Source organism: Mauremys reevesii, linkage group 3, assembly GCF_016161935.1.
Source record: "Mauremys reevesii isolate NIE-2019 linkage group 3, ASM1616193v1, whole genome shotgun sequence".
NCBI lineage: Eukaryota > Metazoa > Chordata > Testudines > Geoemydidae > Mauremys > Mauremys reevesii.
Window position 1 is genome coordinate 82,819,053 of NC_052625.1, and position 16,546 is coordinate 82,835,598.

Genomic DNA, 16,546 nt, shown 5'->3' on the forward strand with positions numbered 1-16,546 from the left:
ATACAGCTATCACTACCAAGGTACTGAAAATGAATTCCATCACCAGAGCAGACAGGAATTTTTTGGCCCAAGAACTGTTAGTCTAACTCTATAGCATGATTTTATAGCACTGTTCTAAGTAGTCTATGGTAAGGTTTTATAGGAACAAAATTGCTACCCACATTGATCATGGAAACACTGCTATTCATGCCAACTTACTAGCAATAACAATATTTAAAACATTGTTTGTAGCTGGCATTGTTCTAATACCAGCATGAAAAGGATCAAAGCCAGCTCCGACCACTACCAAAAATACCATCTTCATAATCTATTTTTTAAAAAATTACTTCAGCCAGTCTGGTTTTAGCTCCAGTGTACAAGAGTACAGTTTGTGGACAAATGCATAATCATAATTTGGTTAAAACTGTTTTTAGGATTAGGTCATTGCCTACTTGTGCATTAACATACTTTGAGATCCTTATAACAACAACAACATAATAAATAATGAACTTTCTTGTATAGTGCTTCTCATCAGCAGATCTCAAAGTGCTTCACAATGTATTTAGTGTATGCTTCTCCTCTTTTACAGATGGGGAACGGAGGCACAGAGAAACTAAGTGACTTGCCCAAGGTCACATAGGAAGTCTGTGGCAGAGTAAGGAATGGAACTTGGATTTCCCATTTCCTAGGTCAGTGCTCTAGCCACTGATCCACACAAGGAAAAGTGGTATGTATCCTACTGAAATTGCTAGTATTACTACTATACACCTAGAACAGTTTATTTTTAAATAAAAAGGAGGCCTAGAATGTGCATGTAGAGTAATAGGGAAATGACAGAGGAAAGAAAGACTCAAATCTGGGTACAAAAAAGTGACAATGTCTTTCCATTTATTATCCATCATTGATGTCCATTCTACATGCAACACTTTCAAATTTGCACATCCTATCACCAACAGCAATGATTCTGGAAATGGACTAACTTTTTTTAGCTGACAATGCAGATGGCAAATACATTCCACCTTGCTCTTTCCATCCCAATACATTAAGTCAACATGGCAGACAGAAGTAAAAAATGTTTTTTTTTTTGTTTTTTTTTTAAGCTAGCTAATCAAGTACGACTCAAAACACACAATTAAGGTAAGAAGTTACGAAGCTGGCACTTTTCTACCCACAACTACATTGTTAAATCAGGAGGCCTTTGGGCTCAGAAACAATACAATACACGTCACTTTACAGAGGCTCACATGAACTTTTTCTATTTACATTCTCATGAGTTTATGCTCCCTGAATTTCACTATGAATTTTAAGTTAGACAAAGCAAAAAAACTCAAAGCTAAACTCAGTCAAAACTTCACATTTTTGTCTGGATTCCTCCTGAAATACAACAGATTCAAATTCACAAACTTGACCTGAGTTTCAGTTTTGTAACAAAACCAATATTTCAAGTTGCATATTGAAGTTTCACATAGCCCCACCCATGGGCCATGACTCAATTCACCCCATATAAAGCAGGCAATTTTCACCTGTAAGTGTCACAGGTAATGATACAGCAGGTAAACTATATAGGAGCACAAGTTTCTTCTTTAGCAGTGTTATTGTTCTCTACTAAGAGGATTGTTATATAAAAGCTTCCAAGTGTTGCTATGATCAACCTTCTTTACTATGTACATTGCAGTTTCACTTTGGTAACCCAATAGAAGTTTTAAAAGACAAGGCAAGAACTTAACTAGTTTTGAGGTAAACACAGATAAAAAACATAGCTAAAAATGGCTCAGGCATTTTCATGAACTTCAACAACTTCTGAAGCTGTTTAATACTAACATTCATTTGCCTTGACAAGAAAAAAGTTGTTTTAAACACACACACACTCCCACACCAGTTTACTTTTGAAAACAGGTAGATCTATCAAGTCTTTCACAAAATTCTCTCTGAAATGAAAGCAAAGAGTATATCACTTCATAAACGCTAGGGTGACCAGACAGCAAATGTGAACAAGCAGGACAGGGGGTGGGGGGTAATAGGCACCTATTTAAGAAAAAGACCCAAAAATCAGGACTATCCCTATGAAATCGGGACATCTGGTCACCCTAATAAATGCTGTTGTGGTTGAAATTAGTACTGATGGAATTATAGCATTAATAGTTATGCTATTACGAGGTGTAACATTGACAAGTGCTGTACAAGTCTCCCTTATTCAGCTCTTACAACATGCCTTGCTCCCAATATGCAATGATCCTCCTTTTCCAGGAGAGAGAACTATTCAAACAGTGTATCATACAAATACAGGCTGAAATGCTGAGAACTTTTAATCCATTTTGGTACCCTCTACCGAAGTTTTGAAAGACAATTTTATAAAACCGGAAAAATCATGTAAAGGCAAAATATAAGTGACAGAAAAGGATGATTATATGATTAAAAACTTCCTCACCATTTCCAATGTCTTGATAATAATCATCATGCTCTAAGAAGGGTTTGTTTATTTTCAAATTGCTTTACAAACTTTAGTCAATTCTAACAAAAACCTTTGAGAAAACAGAAGGACAAGATTTTCAAAGTTTAATTCTTAAAGACAGGCACCTAACTCCATGTTTGGGCACTTCAACTGGCTGTGCCATACGCCTGTGGGGAAAAAAAAATCAAGCTACATATTTAAGTGCCTAAATATGGATTCAGATACCCATTTTAGCACCCATGTTTGAAAATACTGGCTTAGGGACTTTCCCAAAACCACAAAAGGAAGCCAAAGTCAGAACCTGGATTTAATCTAATGAATTTCTACTTCCCAAGCCTGTATTCAGACCACACAACTGACAGGAAAAAAAAGCTTTTTGTTCTCACAAACAAGAGTGTAGCTAACAATGAAATTTGCCTGGATACTGACTAAACTTTTGTTCCACCATACCACAGCCTACAGTATCCTCATAGCCTTCTGGGCTAAGCCTGTAAAATGATTGCTAAATTACTAGGTGCAGTTAGATAGAGAGATCTAGAAATAGAAAGGGTCTTAAAAAGTTTCCAAATCATTATATACACTGGCCTCAAAGTTAAATGATATATTATGGTATTTGCTTGCCTACAACCATGTTTCACAACTGGAAACATCATACTGTAACCTAAGGCCTGAGGGAAATCACCGTTTACTCCAACTCCTTCTGCAATAAAGCAATTCTTTCCAACTTTCTCCCTACTCTCTTCGGCCTGGTCTACACTACGACTTTAGGTCAAATTTAGCAGCACTACCTCGATTTAAGCCTGGACTCGTCCACACGACAAAGCCCTTTTTTCGACTTAAAGGGCTCTTTAAATCGATTTATTTACTCCACCTCCGACGAGGGGATTAGCGCTGAAATCGGCCTTGCCGGGTCAAATTTGGGATAGTGTGGATGCAATTCGATGATATTGGCCTCCAGGAGCTATCCCAGAGTGCTCCATTGTGACCATTCCGGACAGCGCTCTCAACTCAGATGCATTGGCCAGGTAGACAGGAAAAGGCCCGCGAACTTTTGAATTTCACTTCCTGTTTGGCCAGCGTGTTTGCAGCGCTCATCAGCATGATGCGCACATTACCGGGGCACATTGCCTGGCCCGTACTTTGTGAGAAGTCTATGACCATGTCCTTCTCATCACCACGCTGCCATCGCCTCCTTACCTGGTTTTGCGCAAAACAATTGTCTGCCGTTGCTCTGATGGAGGGAGGGGCGACTGATGACATGGCTTACAGGGAATTAAAATCAACAAAAGAGGTGGCTTTGCATCAAGGAGAAACACAAACAACTGTCAGACAGAATGGCCCCCTCAAGGATTGAACTCAAAAGCCTGGGTTTAGCAGACTGTTGATTTCACAAAACAAATCGGGTCAATTTCTTGTTTTGATCCATCTATCTTTTACATCTTAGGCTGGCAGCAGACGGTGCAGTACGACTGCAAGCCATCGTCATCTCCTGGGTGCTCGGCAGAAGATGCTGCATTACGATTGCTAGCCATAGTCATCTCCAGGGTGCTGGGCAGAAAACGGGAATGACCTGGCTGAGTCACTCCCATGTCTGCCCAGGCACCCCTGACCGATCTCACTGAGGTCGGCTAAAAGAGCACCCAGGAATATGACGATGATGGCTACCAATCGTAATGCATCATCTGCTGCCAAAAGGCAATGCACTGCTGCTGTGTAGCAATGCAGTCCCACGTCTGCCAGCACCCAAGAGACGTACGGTGATGGTGAGCTGAGCGGGCTCCATGCTTGCCGTGATATGGCGTCTGCTCAGGTAACCCAGGAAAAAAGGCGCGAAACGATTGTCTGCCGTTGCTTTCATGGAGGGAGGGGGGGGGGGGGGCCTGACAACATGTACCCAGAACCACCCACAACACTGTTTTTGCCCCATCAGGCATTAGGATCTCAATGCAGAATCCCAATGGGCAGCGAAGACTGCGGGAACTGTGGGATAGCTACTCACAGCTACCCACGGTGCAACGCTCCAGAAGTCGACGCTAGCCTCAGTACTGTGGGATGCAGTCTGACGACTTAATGCACTTAGAGCATTTTGTGTGGGGACACACACAATCGACTGTATAAAAACGATTTCTAAAAAATGACTTCTATAAATTCGACCTAATTTCGTAGTGTAGACATACCTTTAGTATCTTTCATAACAACAGGCATGGGAAAATAATTTTTAAAATATTATTTCAATTGATATTTGTTTAATTTTTTTTATTTTTATGGATTCAATTTTTACTGTTGCAGGAAATTATGTGCGAGTCAGTTAATTATTTAGTGACAGGAGATGTTGAGATTCAAAGAGTTAAAGCTTTATAACTGTTACAACACAAATTGTCTACATCACATATCAAAATATACAAAATAAATATCCTTAACTCTAATAAATTGTCAGACAGCATTTTTCTTACTTTACCAATCTGTAAATTTCTATCATCATTGATGGAAGTACTTTTTCCATCGGTTTATGTGTACAAACTTGACATATTAACATTTACCGATAAAAATCTAATCATTCCAAGTTTATTAATAAAGGTTATGATGACTGTTGATAAGACTACTTTATAATTTCTCTCATACAGTTTGTATTATTTTTATAGTATATGCTTAGAAGAGAAAAAGCAGCAAAGAATCCTGTGGCACCTTATAGACTAACAGACGTTTTGGAGCATGAGTTTTCGTGGGTGAATACCCACTTCGTCGGATGCAAGTCCCCCATGAAAGCTCATGCTCCAAAACGTCTGTTAGTCTATAAGGTGCCACAGGATTCTTTGCTGCTTTTACAGATCCAGACTAACACGGCTACCCCTCTGATGCTTAAAAGAAAAAATCAGTACTTTCCACCCTTAAACATCAAACTTTAAGTTTATCACATTATTCTCCTCATGTAAACCAAGGCCCACTCACATCAAGCAGAAAAGATTTAAGAATACCATTCACCACAAAGCTATAAAAATAATTGCTACAGGAATGAGCAGACAGGGGAACGACTGAATAGAAATGAGGAATGCAAGATGAAATATGGAATTTTTTTTTTTAAAACACAAGCAACTCAGAATGAGACAGAACTAATCACATATATAAGTCACAGTTTAAACCAGCTAAGAAAGCAGGACTGATTCACAAGAAGCTAGATTCAAATATATATGAATTGGAACTCACACTGTTACTCTGCTCTCCAGGTATAAACCTTCCATTATTGCACAGATAAGTAAGGCACTTACAGCCTCTTCAGTTACATTGTTACCCACACAGTAAAATGAAGAAATTGCATCTCAGTAATAAATTATGAAGGAATTGGTTAGACAGGCAATAAAATGACTCCTTACAATCGAAACTCTAGGGGGCGGGGGGAGAATTTAATGTGTATGTCTAGGATTTGGTAATAATGGAGAATTTCACCCATTACACATGGTAGGAGTACTGGTTCCTCAACATGCCTCCTAAAATTCAGAGGCAAGGAACTATGTATCTTTCATATTGTATTACAGGCTAAGAAAGAGCCAGACACTCTTGTGTGGATTTTAATTTGATTTTCCTGCATATATTACTCATAGTGGAACAAGAATACTGTATTCATATAGTGTCTGATTCTAGATGTACATAGGGATACAGCGATAATCCTATGTCCTCATTTAATTTTATATGTAAATCCTTCTGACAGAATTAAAAATATCCTTTTATGTCTGTTTTTAAATATAAACTATTTGCAGATGAAAGACTGAACACTAAATAAACAGACTCGAAGTCTAATGAGTCAGCTGAAGGAAGGAACCTGACAAAATGCAAGGTGTGGGGAAAATGCCGCATAAGAGGGGAAAACAAAAAATCCCAGAGTTGGAAGAAAGGGACTCTGATCTGATGCTTCATTCAATTTTTCACTTAAGAGCAATCTGCTCTCCCTCAGCAACTAACAAATAAATTTTGTATTTGATAATATAGTGGATAAAAAGATTTTTTTAAAAGTGGGATGAATTGTGAAAATTTGTGTGTAAAATTCATCCTTTTTTAATCAGTTATAAAGCAGGTCGAAAAATCTTGAATTTAGAAAAAATTTGATGGGGAGGGGGGCAGAGAGAGAACAAGTTTTTCTTGAAAATTTTCACAAAAAGAGTTTCCCCTGCTCTTTTTTTTGTAAATCAACTCTTTTTTATAACAATGTAACCAAATCTTGATAAAACTCATAAAACAGACCAGCAAAAACAGTTGAGGAGCTGCTGTTACAATGTGGAGGGAAAGGTTTGATTCAGTTCAGATTATTTTTTTCAAAGCAACTTGTAGCCCAGTAATTATTTTACTTGTATTATCATAGTGCTTAGGATCCTTAGTCATGGACCAGGCCCCCATTGTGCTAGGTGCTATATAAACACAAACCAAAAGGATGTAAGCTCCTTGGGGAAGAGACCAATCTACACAGTATTCTAACATTTTAACATGCTGCATATAAATGTGCAAGAAAGGACACCCGATGTGCCATCACGCTGGTTAACTGAAGGAAACTAATATTCCTTAAAGTTTAGTAGATGACAACCTCTCCTCTCTTACTCCTCTCCAGCAAAAATATGGATTTCCACTTCATTCTCACATCTTCCTTTTGCCAGAGATAGAAGTTTCTTAAGAAAAAGCTGAAGGATGCCAACAGACAACACTGTAAACAGATACAGTAACTTAGATAAACACTTCATTTTAGTTAAGTTGACAGATTCACCCAGACTCACTAGTTTATTGTTGCCAACCTCCAACATTTTAGTAATTTCATCAGTGGATAATCGAAACTTTAATTACTAGATATACAGGAACATTCAGAACAAAATAAAAAAGTGTCAATTACTTTTAAACTGAGATCCTCTTCCCTAGATGTACTGTGCAACCAGCATGGTTTATAAATTATCTTGACTTTAAAAACAGACAAGCTACCACAAGATGTAAATTTTTTCAGGAAGTTGGTCATAGATATAAAAGGATATACTAAGAGGTATCAAGATAGAGCTTACAAACATTATCTTATGAAACTGCAAACGTAACATAACTCCATGAAGACCACATTCACTCTTTATTTTTGCTGTCTGTGATTGTACCACCAAAAGGAAAGGCCAATGTCAGCAGGGGCGGCTCTAGGTATTTTGCCGCCCCAAGCACGGCAGGCAGGCTTTCTTCGGCGGCTTGCCTGAGGGAGGTCCCCAGGCCCGCGGATTCGGCGGCCCGCCTGTGGGACGTCTGCCGAAGTCGCGGGACCAGCGGACCCTCCGCAGGCATGCCGCCAAAGGCAAACTGCCTGCCGCCCTTGTGGCGACTGGCAGAGCGCCCCCCATGGCTTCCCACCCCAGGCACGCGCTTGGCGGGCTGGTGCCTGGAGCCGCCCCTAAATGGCAGTACAATTTATTACTGATTATCAGTAAGGAGAAGAATTCAGCACTCTCTGTATCACTGCTACTCTTTTCTTGACAGCCACACCCCAATTTATGCATAATGCCCACCAACTAAGCCCATCCAAACTAAAGGCCTTTTCTGAATCACACAACGACTTAGTGGTTCCTTCCTAGAGGGGGCCGACTAGAGTAAATTAATCTGAGGCAACTGTTCCCTGCCATCCCCGTATAACTCCTGCAGTACTTGATCAATATTGCATTTTAAGCTTATCCATGATGTCTTCCAGCTGGGTAGCTCCAGGGCCCCCACCATTTGTGAAATGTGGACTCCCCTTGCAATCTATCAGCAGCCAGAGGACAGAAGTCTGAATCTGTGCCAAACTTTACTTTTTTTTTTAAAAACACGAAAGAGATACACAGTCGATTTGTTTGTACCTGTATTTTCCATGATAGGAAATTTAAATAGATTGCTGTTAGGGTTCACCATCAGAAACTACAACTAAAACACCCTGACAAACATGATATTTCTGAATTGTGTCCTCCCGCTGCAGTTACACAGAGAAGTTGGTCACTATTTTTTTTTTTTTTTTATTAGTATTGTGGGAACCACAGTGTAGCTAGTTCTTTTGCCACAAGGTAGGTAATTCACAATTATTTAATCCTATTGTTTCTTTTCTTCACTAAACAGGGAAATTTGATTTTCTGTCCCGATTTGACTAGAAATTTTCTAAACTATGAAAATCTGGTACATTTGGAAGCTAAGTATTAGCTCAGGAAGGATCTGATCCTGCTTCTATTTAACTCAATGAAAACATACTTAGTCTAATTTTTATTTATGCTATGGGTCACTTTACACTGCTCTCACAGTGTAAAGAGACCTTAAATGTATCAATTCTCAAATGGAGTAGGATCAATTACAAGGGAAACTGACATTAAAATAAAAACGTAGCAAACTTACCTTGGTTTCCCAAGAGAAAGGGGCCGAATGTTCATCTTGCCAAGTTATGTCCTGAAATGAAATTCAAGAATCTCTCTAAAAATCAAAAAAGCAGCCTTATTTAATAAAAATATCAAAGAGATGCACTTATATTGTATAGTGAACTTGAAGTGTAACAAAATAGTAAAATAGTAAAATTAACTTTGAACCAGCCAAAGAGTGAGAGAGACAGACAGAGAGGTCACTGAGCGAATGAAAGCTCTCTTTTAGAATGTACATTCTTAGGGGCAAGGACTGTCATTTATTATATTTTTATACACTGCCCAGCAACATGGGGGTATTAACCTGGTCTAGGCCTCTACATGCCATTGCTATACAAAGAAGAATATTAAAAATGTACCGTATGTCTGATCTTTACCAATTACGTTATTTGAGACACAATAGCCAAATATTTATATCTACTTGAATGGCTATCAGACGGAAATCAATATCCTATGCAGTGTAAGGAACCACATAATGTCAAAAGTTAAATGGCGATCATACTCTGAGACATGAAACCAAAAACTGCAAAGGGGGGTTCCATAGTTAATTGCTACTTAGGAACTCCATTTTTAAATTTGCTCCGTTTAGAAAGAAAAGTGTTTTTTAATACGGTCAGTCCTGCAGACTCAACCTGGGGTCTGACAGTGAAACTAGGCTCTTTCTGGCTCACACTCCACCAACAATAACAAATATTTTCCATTTGGAAGTTAGTTATCATTCCTGATGTTGATGCAGCAGAATCTGTCTTCCTTTCCTACAGTTGTGCTGGCTCTGCAGTGCAAACAGGAATGAATATATATACACACACATACATCTATATATAAAAAAATTATACACACACACACACATTTAAAGAATGCTGAAATCACTTAAAACACAAACACTTTCTAGAGTAACATGCCATTTTTAAACAATTACTTTTCTGAGCATAACTCCACTTTAATAAAGTTGCTACCTGCATAATCTACATTTGTACATGCAATTGCTAGCATACCTAGCACAAACATGTACCACACACACCAAGACAGGAGGGGCAAAATGAGAAAGTATGCTTTTCCTATACCATAAACAAAATATTTTCAAAATCTGTTCATTCACTTTGATGTTTTAGAAAATAAACAATATTCACAAATAATAAATTAATGACAAAAAAGACTTATGTTGGGCATATGTGGTGCTAGCAACTGGTCAGTCCCATTTTATATTAAATACATTAAAGTGAATGGCTTTTGTCCTAGACAAATAATGCTCCTCACATTTTGTACTTTTTAAGTCTGGGAAACTCTCCTGTAAACACATCGCAGAGGCTTTTATGCTATAAACTCACTGCACTATATTCTCCTCACAATCCCCTTTTTACCCCACCCTAGGCCAACATAATTTTTGGCTAAGAGCCACAACAGAGGTTTAAAATGAAGAAAGCTGAGAAGCTAACTGATAAACTCAAAGCTCTGCGACAATCTCAGAATTGAAACAATTTTTCTGAAATATGTCCTCAACCCCCAAGCTACTTAATATACTGGAAATACATCAGTTAAGTAACCATGTCTTTCCTATATGATCACTAAATTCTTGCATATCCGTCACCCGTGAGGGAAAAGGAAAGGGAAATAAAATTATGCTCATAATACTGCTTTAAAGAATATTAACACAGAACAAAAGCCTTAAGGTTATTCATCATCAACATGAATTAGCATCGATCCACATTTGATCAGCTTTTGTTGTTGCCTATTGAAAACACATGGAGCTTTCTCCCAAAAAGAGGTAAATAGCCTTTTGTTCCTCCCACTAGATAACTGATGTAAGAGACAGATACTCTGGCTTTTCTTGGCCCAAGACAAAAAATTAAAAACAAACAAGAACTCAGTCACATAGTTGACTTCAGCAGCCAGCTGCAGAATATCAAAGACAAAAGAGAAGCATGCAACTAAGTTGCTACATTCAGGCTTGTTGCAAAATGGCATCAGATTTTCAAAATGGAAGACATACTAGTATCTTTCTTCTGTGCTCCTTGTTCTCTGTACATGATACAAACATTGTTCAGAGCATCTGACAGCAACTGTTCAGTCACAAAGCCACAACAAACGGGCTCCTGTACTGGTAACTGAATATCTTACTGTAGCAAAAATGAACAGCAACACTACATCTTTTATAAGTATTATTGAGGGGAAAGGGTTGGAGTTGGGGGGGACGGGGTTAACTCTAGAGAAAATCTGCAGTGCATTTTCAGGGCTCTTGATAACAAATCTATTGCCGTTCAACTTAAAAAGCTTTTAAAGCAGAAAATTTTGATTACAATAATTACTTGTAAGCAGGGAAAAAAAAAAAAAAAAAAAAGATCAGGTGGTCAATTGCTTCACATCACCAAACCAAAGACTGAAGGCTGATACAAAACAGAAAATATTGCAGGCATCTATGGAAAAGTCAGACTTCCATGTTAAATGCTCATCATATCACCAAGTCATATCATGGACATTTCAGCTGTTCCCCTTAACCCTAATTTAACATTTTCCAAGTTACATGATCACGATATATCTGAAACATACATTTGGTTATTATGAGTCCAATCCAGCAAGGTGCTCAGCTCCCAGGAGCTGTCCAATCCCTTTTAAAATCAGGCCTTAAGTGAGTCACATTTTTGTCTTTTTTTTTTAAAAGCTAAGTTTTCACCTAAAAAAATAATAATAAAAAGCCTGAACCAACTCCCATTGAAGTAAACAGAGAGACTCCACTAATGTCACAGGAGTTGGAGCAGGCCCTAAACATTTGGCAGAGCGCAAGATGACCCTAGCAGAAATCAAGACATCCCCAAAGGATGGTAGCATCACCACACATTGCTGTTCCTGAAAGCCAGCTCTCCTTTAACTTGATCTAAATTCATTCCAAAATAACCAATGCAAGATGCATTATTTTTAATGCCAAATTACTCTCTTTGGTGATATATTGTACAATATGAGCTAGTTTAACATATGCTTCTATAGTGATTTCCATTTGAGGAGCACAAAGGTCTTATCCACATTAAGGCTTCTGTGAAAATTCTAAGTGATTTTGAAATCTAACTCTACTTATGGGCTCTTTTGAAAATCCCAGACTAATGAATTATGCTTTACTTAATTCACTCTTAGAGGTATTATTTATTCCCATTTTACAGATGGAGATACTGAACCACAGAGAATACAAGTGACATTCTCAGGGGAAGTCAATTATTTTTTGTCAAGGTCTAAATTTGTTGGTCAAGGTACACACTCCGGGGGGGGGGGGGGGGGGAATATATGACAATGGTCACACAGAGCCACCACCCATTTGTAAAGGGAAAATGTTTCATTTGTTTTTATATGAGGCAGGAGTGAATGGTAAGTAAAAGAAACTGTAATAATGAAGACTAGATTCTTCATACAAAATGCCTCCTTTTAGGGACAATTTGCTTTTTTAAACAAAAACCTACTGCAATATATTAGCCCTGTTTAGATAGAAAGTTTCCATAATTGGAGAAACACTTTTGCAGTTCAACTGAGATTTAATGCTAATGATTTAACTCTTGGGCAAGTTTCACAATGAATGTAAACAATTAAAATCTTTGAGGTCACTATAAATCGCTGAAGAATTCCTCACTCTTAGAACTGCACAATATCTTTTTGCAGGATTACTATGAAAACAGCTAAAGAAATGTTGTGTTTCATTTAAAATTAAAACTTCAAATGAAGTGCTAGAGAGGCAAATTTAACTATCCTATTATTTTCCTACAGACAAGGGGATAGCTTGGGTAGATAGAGATGCAACCCTTGCACTAGAGCTAAAAGGGAGACAATGAATTTAGAAGTGATAAGGATGGGGTTTGTTTTTTTCCAGTTACCTAGACAGCATCATTTTCACATAAGAACACCATTAAAATCTTCGGCACCAAGAGTAAATGATTGCACTAAATCTTCCTATCTACTGTGGAAGAAGCAGAACTGAATGCTGCACTTATTAAAACAATAGCCCTGTTTCATTTTTTTCTTTAAAAGAGACTTATTAGAAAAATTTTGCTATGCAAATTCACACTGTTCATTCCCTCTGCACTCCATGACAGTTTTCAAGCGTTCTCAGATGCATACTAGCTGGCAAATGGAAGGGAAAAATCCCTTCATGTTGTGCCTGTTAGGGAATGAGAGAGACGAAGGGAAGGAGAGGTGCCAAGTGTGGAGCATTTTAGGGATCTATCGTGCTGTCAATGCAGAGTTGCAGTAGTACAGCTGAGCAAGTGTCAGGCCAAGAGAAAACATGAAAGCCCAGTAGGGTGAGGCTTTCACGTACCTGGAAAGTTGAACTGCAACAGCAACAGACTGGCCCAAGCAGAACAAAGTGGCTCTGTGGCAACAGGAGAAGAAAGAGAAATTAGGGAGACATGGAAGAGGTCCAGGACTCATGTTTGGCACCAGAAAGAGAGGCTGGGAGAGAAAGCCAAGGAATGATGAGCCAGGAAAGGCCCCTAAGGCTTGGTACTGCATTTGAAAGACTAAAGTGGAACAGGAGAATGCCAGAAGAGAGCAGGACCTCTTTTTCAGGAAGATAGTTTATATAAACTTTGGCTGGAAAGTGAAAAAGGAAGTCAGCTGATGCATATGCTTTATAATCTAAATTTAACTCTCTATACCAAGTCATTTGATTAACTGAGTTTATCCTCAATTAAAGAATACACAGTACCATTCCTCTTTGTTGCTCTTTTTGCCAAATGAGGGAACAAATATTTGCCAAACCTCAAAGGCATTTTGCTTGTCACTTTGTGAAGCAGGAAAAGATATTGTCCATATGTTGCAACAGAACAACCCCTGGCACTTTCCTTCTGGCCACAAAACAATTCAGAACAGCAAGCCCTCAGAATCTCAAAACAGTGAAAGTAAAACATGTAGTCTAAGGAATGGGAAAGGCTAAAATGCCCAAAATAAACAGTTTTCAATTTAGATAACATCACCACCACCCTCCAAAAACTGATGGTCTGTTTACTGATGAAGACTAAATGTTCAGGATTTCCATCAGCACTATCTAAGAGTCAAGTTGACCTTATGTTTCTAGATCAAACTCCAGGTATGAAACGTGTATGCTGCTTAACCAGACATTTCCCTTACACAGGGGATGCAGAATGAAGGTCTTCTATAACACAGCCAGCTCTGAAACACTATGGTGATTATCTAAGTCTTCAAGCAGTGTTTACAAATCCTATGTATGGATATTAGTAGGGGGTTAACACAAGCCCTAGCCACTTCAAATTAAATTGGTGGTTACAAGTTCAGAAGCAGATTAATTTATCACGTGACTAGAGAACCAGGAAAATAATTTGACGGTAGTTTGCCTTAAGAATTTAGATCAGGATAACAAATTATATTGATGTTGTGCAGTGTGTGTGCTTGCATAGCCTGAGACTTTATAAAAAAATTGGATGGCTGTGATTTTTTGCATTCATTTAAAAACCAAATAGAATAGAAACTTGTATGCAAGGAGAGAGAAAGAATGTGGTCAAGTAAACGGGGGCTTCAGAGGTTTACACATATTTGTTTACAGGACTTTAATTTGAAAGGCACCTACTGCATACTCCACTACCCAAGTACCTATGAGTCTCTCCAAGCACATTTTAGTGTTAAAGGCCAGAACAGCAAAAGCTTCAAAACCTATATTTTCAACTGTCTAACTTTCCACATCCTTGTTTTTTCCTGGCTGCAATAGCTGTGGAAAAGACTGATCAAGACTTTTAAAAAAAGGTATCTAAAAAAGGACCAGAATTTGGGAATATTTTCAATACTGTACTTATGAGCAGAAAAAGGAAAAGATTTGATGCACTGTAAACATTGCCTCAATTCTACGTTTAGTGATTATTTCTCCACTACTATTCAATTATTTTAAAAATTAGTGTCTACAAAATCCTCTTTGTAATCCACACTACTTGCACAGATGAACTTTTCCACTGACCACCTTATTTCAAGTTATTAATAACTGCAATCACATATTTTGTGAATTGAATCACAAATTGTCATTCATTCACACTATGACATCTCTCATTTCTGCATCTACACAAACTGGGATCCATAACATCACCAGCGCAACTCCGCGGATGATAGCCACAGTGTTGACAAGGATCAGGCATTTGTCACAACTATGTTGGCTAACCCTATTCAGTGCATTGCCGCACAGCACATTGGTAAGAACACCTGTGCCCTGGCTAGTTCCACAACTCCTACCATTGCTGCCACCAGCGGAGAATCACAGGTCTCCATTCTCTTAGAGCAGACAAGGCCACAGGTCCCAGAAGTATAGGGAGAGGACTCATAACTGCATTTAACACAGTCTTCATATTTGGCAACAGCATAAAGTGTTGAAAGACCATATCACAACAAAATTAACAACAGCACAACTTTGGCCACTACCATCTCTGCGGACATTTCTTTATTAATAATCTCCACTAGGCTCCCTCCCCCTGGGGCCCCCTTTCCACAACCCCCACAGCTCCCAATATCCCCAACCTTATCTCCCATTGTACCTCCCAATACCTGCACACCATCCTTCTCTCCCACAATGCCCTCACTCTTTGCCCCCAACACCACCATTCTACCCCACCCCACTCTCTGTCCTCCACACCACCATCCTCCCTGTAGTGCCCCTACTCCTCATTCTTTGCTCCCCTACCCTTAATGCCCCCCACCCCACCCCTCACTCTTCACCCGGCTCTTCTCCCCTCCCCACCCCGCCCCTCACTCTTCACCCGGCTCTTCTCCCCTCCCACCCCAGCCCCTCACTCTTCACCCGGCTCTTCCTCCCCAGCCCCTCACTCTTCACCCCCACCGCGCCCTTCTCCCCCCCAGCCCCCCCCCCTCACTCTTCACCCGGCTCTTCTCCTCCCCCGCCCCGGGCCGAAGCCGATACCTCGTCGCCGAAGCGCACCACCTTCTGGCCGGTGTTGAGGCGCAGGCCGGGGTAGCAGGCGGGGGGCGCGGCGCGGGCGGCCCCGCGATGCGCCGCGTAGCGGGCCTGGACGTGCGGCTCCACCAGGCACTTGTCGATGATCTCGTCCTGCTGGCGGGGCGGCAGCCGCTCCCAGTCGGGCCCGTAGCGCTCGCGGATCCGCTCCTTCTCCGCCATGATCTTCCGCGCCATGGGGCTCAGCGAGGAGAAGTAGCTGAAGCGCTTGCGCTCCCGCTCGTCCAGCGGCCGGTTCCCGTTCAGCACCGCGGTGCGGGAGGCGGCGATCGCCGCAGCCATGGAGGCCATCGTGCCCCTGCCCCGCACACACCGAGCCCCGAGAGACGCCGGGAAGAACCGCCTCCTCCAGCCCCAGCGGCGCCCTCCTCTTACTCAGCACCCTTTGCTGCTCCCTGCGCACTGTCTAGTCCCTCACTCCCCCTTTCCTCTTCTCCTCCCTGCACATTCCTGCTCCTCTCTCTACACGCCCCCTTTCGCTCACTCCTCCTCTCTGTACACTCCCCTTTTCCTTGCTCCTCCCTTCGCTCACCTCCTATCTGCTGCTCCCTAGCAGAGTGACCAGACAGCAAATGTGAAAAATGGGGACATGGGGTGGGGAGTAATAGGAGCCTATATAAGAAAAAGACCCCAAAATCAGGACTGTCCCTATAAAATCGGGACATCTGGTCACCCTACTCCCAAGTCAAAGTGTTTTGTGTCAGCATGACAAGCCCTGCAAAAATAAAATGCAGAAATCTCCCATCTCATCTCTCTGGCGGAGCATGGTTGCAT

General features: G+C 40.3%; 1 protein-coding gene across 3 annotated transcripts in view; it reads right to left on the reverse strand.

Moving 5' to 3' along the window:
• C3H1orf198 (chromosome 3 C1orf198 homolog) overlaps positions 1–16,290 on the reverse strand; it is a 33,989-nt gene extending 17,699 nt beyond the window's left edge. The window contains exons 1-2 of one of the 3 annotated variants that reach the window (XM_039528562.1): positions 15,719–16,288; positions 8,801–8,851 (exon numbers count right to left, since the gene is read on the reverse strand). In XM_039528562.1, the coding sequence (XP_039384496.1) occupies positions 8,801–8,851; positions 15,719–16,063 (396 nt within the window). In that variant the 5' untranslated portion in view covers positions 16,064–16,288. Of the gene's footprint in view, positions 1–7,004; positions 7,093–8,800; positions 8,852–15,718 lie in introns of those variants that run through there. The other 2 variants (XM_039528563.1, XM_039528564.1) reach the window with 2 other exon arrangements.
• Between the last annotated feature and the right edge of the window lie 256 nt (positions 16,291–16,546).